The 3730-nt window shown below is 41.2% G+C and overlaps 1 protein-coding gene across 1 annotated transcript; it reads right to left on the reverse strand.

Annotated features, from left to right (window-relative positions):
• Positions 1-1433: 1433 nt before the first annotated feature.
• Positions 1434-2084, reverse strand: LOC142424215 (peptidyl-prolyl cis-trans isomerase A-like). The gene has a single exon (XM_075529333.1). The coding sequence runs from the start codon at positions 1960-1962 to the stop codon at positions 1468-1470; it is 495 nt and encodes a 164-aa protein (XP_075385448.1). The 5' UTR covers positions 1963-2084; the 3' UTR covers positions 1434-1467.
• Positions 2085-3730: the final 1646 nt, after the last annotated feature.

Below are 3730 nucleotides of genomic sequence, written 5' to 3' on the forward strand. Positions count from 1 at the left end.
GGTATACGGTTTTCAGCTGCCATATGGCTATTTCACCAGGATATGAGTTAAATTTATCAGTGGTGTCCCGCTTTACCAATATTAAAATCTGGTCACCTTAGCCTAAGGCCCTATTTTGAATCAATGGAATAGTTTAGATAAGGATTAAGATAAGCTAAATAAGGATTGAATTCAGCTGTTTTAAGAAATGAGTTTAGTATCTGATTCTACTTTGTTTGTACTCATTTCCTCTGCTTATTACTGTTGATATAATGATTGATAGAAATGATTATTGGGAAGCACGAAAATAGAGAGCTTGTAAACTCATTTGTCTCCAGCCATTAAAATTGGAACTTTAAATGGGTTTAGGACACGCCTACAAAGAAGGCTCTGAAAAGCTAAGCCCGTGTCTTCAGTGCTCAGGACATCAGAAGGTGAAAAAACTTGCCTAGTGAGCTGTTGACAGATGGAAGGAAAAAAAAGGAACTCTTTGGAATTTTGAAATTTGAATTAGTTGCTTTTTTTTTTTAGTTGCTTTTGTTAGAAGCTGGAAAAAAAGTCTGGAACCAAGAAGAAAACTCCTCTCTAGGACTGAATTTTAAAGAGAGCCTGTGGGCAGCTTGAAATGCTTGCTAGGTGACCACCTGGATCCACTTGTTGAGTAAAAGTGGGAGAAAAGCAACACTAGAGTGATGGGTTGAATCTGGCCACTGACACCTGTGGACCTGGTTTACAGGAAGTAGAGAAGACTAGAGTGGGTTGACTGGTCTGAAGCTCATGACCTAGAACAAGGGGACTAGGGTAGCTGAGAAATTGTGACAGGACTCATGGTCCAAGGTGAGGCAACCAATGGGCACCCTGGTGATGCTAAGTGAGGCGGTCCACATTGAGTTGACCAGAACCTGGCCAGATGAAGAGAAGATTTTTGAGCCTGTGAACTGGTGCATACTGCTCCTGACTTTATGGAAGGCCTGTCTTGATTTGACTTTGCTTTTGGATGCAGACTCAAAAGGTTCCAACTGGAAGGAAGATTCTTCACATCAACGAATATGATTGTCTCCTCAGAGCACTGGGTTAATGTAAGTGGGCAGAACAGAAATTGGATCCTCCAAATGGGGCATAAAGGCATTAAGTGGGTGGCTTACAAACGTTCACAGGTGAGGGGATATATAGAATTATAGGATTAAGGTGTAGGTGTCACTTAACTGCAATTGTTAGGCATAGAGCATTTTTGTGTTGTTCACTTATAGAATATTGTGTTTAAATGTGGCTTTGGCATATTTTTTATTGTTTATCTTTTATTTCATAATCATAAACTTAACTCTGCTTTCCAGCTGGACTCAGGGGAATAAGGAAAGTCGAAGAGCTGGAGTGAGAGCACAGATGACACGATACTGCAAGCACACGGGGAATAGAAGGGTGGTTTCCCAAGCTACACAGGAATGGTCTGGCGCTTAAGATAAAACAGAAAATTCTGATCACATTTAATTAGAGTTGTCCACAGTCAGCAATGGTGATCTTCTTGCTGGTCTTGCCATTCTTGGACCCACAACGCTCCACGGCTTCCACAATGTTCATGCCTTCTTTCACCTGACCGAAGACCACGTGCTTGCCATCCAACCATTCAGTCTTAGTGGTGCAGATAAAAAACTGGGAACCGTTCGTATTGGGTCCAGCATTTGCCATAGACAGGATGCCAGGGCCTGTGTGCTTCAGGATGAAGTTCTCATCTTCAAATTTCTCTCCATAGATGGACTTGCCACCAGTGCCATTATGGCATGTGAAGTCACCACCCTGGCACATAAACCCTGGAATGATTCTGTGGAAGCAGGAACCTTTGTAACCAAAACCTTTCTCCCCAGTGCTCAGAGCGCGCAAGTTTTCTGCTGTCTTTGGAACTTTGTCTGCAAACAGCTTGAAAGAGACGTGGCCGAGGGGCTCGCCGTCGGCGGCTATATAGAAAAACACAGTAGGGTTGACCATGGCTGGGCACAGCAGGACCAGACAAGACTACAGATTCAGGCGGCAGCATCTGCAAAGCCCTTTGGTATATTTTTAAATTGTATGCATTTTAGTTTTATTCTGTTAGGTACAGATATGATCTTATTGTTTTTTAAAAAAATTATATATGGCTAGAGTTGTGTAAAAGCGTCAAGTTGACAAGGGGTGGTCTGTGGCAGTTTAGTAATCTGTTGTCAACTTGAGACTCTTAAGAGCGAAGGGGTGGAAGTTAGCCTGTCAATCAGGTCTCAGCTTGATGACCTCATTTGAAAGTGCTAAGGCGATAAATAGCTCACTAGAGGCAGGACACAGAGATACTCTGCGAGGCATTCCTGTTGACAGACACATGGAGCTATGCTAGAGCCCTGGAGCTGAAGGAGCCAGCCACACGGAGACCCCTGCCAGTGCTGAGATGCTTCCGCTGCCACTGGATCCACAAGATTTTCCACTCATTGGCCTGTGATCTTTCTGCATTCGGCATCATTGCATGTGTTGTGTGAGTCTGAAGAGGAATTTATAGACTGGTATTGGACATTCGGGCTAATATCGGAGGTATGGACTTGAACTGGATTGGGATGGATGTTTTCTTTTTTTGGGGGGGTGTTTTCTTAACATACAATTACTCTTTGATGTAAGGCTTTCTTATCCACGAATGTCTATGAATTTCTCTAGTCAACCCAGACTAGCACAGATGCCAAATGTCTGATCCCGAGAACAAAAATGAAGATAAATAGGACTTCATAAACATTAGAAACGATTGCTCTTGGAAAGACAATGAAAATGACAAGCCAGATGGAGACAAAATATTTGAAAATCCCCCATCTGGTAAAAGATTTGTATCTAGAACATTAAAAATCCCTTACAATAAGACAACAAAACCAAATTTTAGAAAAGGACAATAGATTTTACTGTATCGCCGAGGGCAAAAAACCATAGATATATCAGATAAACATAGGGAAATATGCCTGATGGGGAAATATAAAGTGAAACTACACTGATGCCACTGCTTGCCTACTCGAATGCCTTACACCAGGTCTGTATGACCATACCAACTATTGGCAAGGAACTAGAACATTGCATTGTAAAGTAGCTTGTTGTTATTTGAGAAAGCAAGTTTGTGTGGATCCTAATGCTTTGTGAAACTCAAATTCAAATACTGTCTCTAAGAAAGAATGACCTCGTTGATAAAAAAGGGTAACCGTATAATCAATAAACAACGAATCATAAAGGAATGATACCAGTGTCTACAAAGACAGAGTTAAAGGTAGCAGAGACATTCCAAAAGCTTTGACTAATTTCTCATTGCTATTGTCTATAAATCTCATGGGATTCTACAGTCATGTTCTGGGTACGGGATTCTACAGTATTACCTCTATAGATGCTGAGCTTTCTTGTTTTCCCAATTATACCTCAAATGGCGATGAGGAAAGGAACTGAACCTACATACTTTGGAACAAACTTTGTAATACTTAAAATTGAGAACCCAAAAAAGAAAGCCAGGGCTGCTAACATTTTGGGCATCTCTAAAACATGAACACTCCATTTGGTATCAAAACATATGTGCCCTAAAACACATGAGTTACTGGGGTTAAATGTAGTACTTTCAGCTTAAAGCACAGATTTACTGGATTTAGAAAGATAAAATTCAAACTTCATAGGTTTAAACTCTAACCTTTCGAGGAGAGTTACTTTCTACTTTTATGCTGATGCTGTATTGATGTGGCTGCTTCTCTGGTGCCAGCTGGCGCAG

The sequence above is a fragment of the Tenrec ecaudatus genome, chromosome 13 (assembly GCF_050624435.1).
Source record: "Tenrec ecaudatus isolate mTenEca1 chromosome 13, mTenEca1.hap1, whole genome shotgun sequence".
Lineage (NCBI taxonomy): Eukaryota > Metazoa > Chordata > Mammalia > Afrosoricida > Tenrecidae > Tenrec > Tenrec ecaudatus.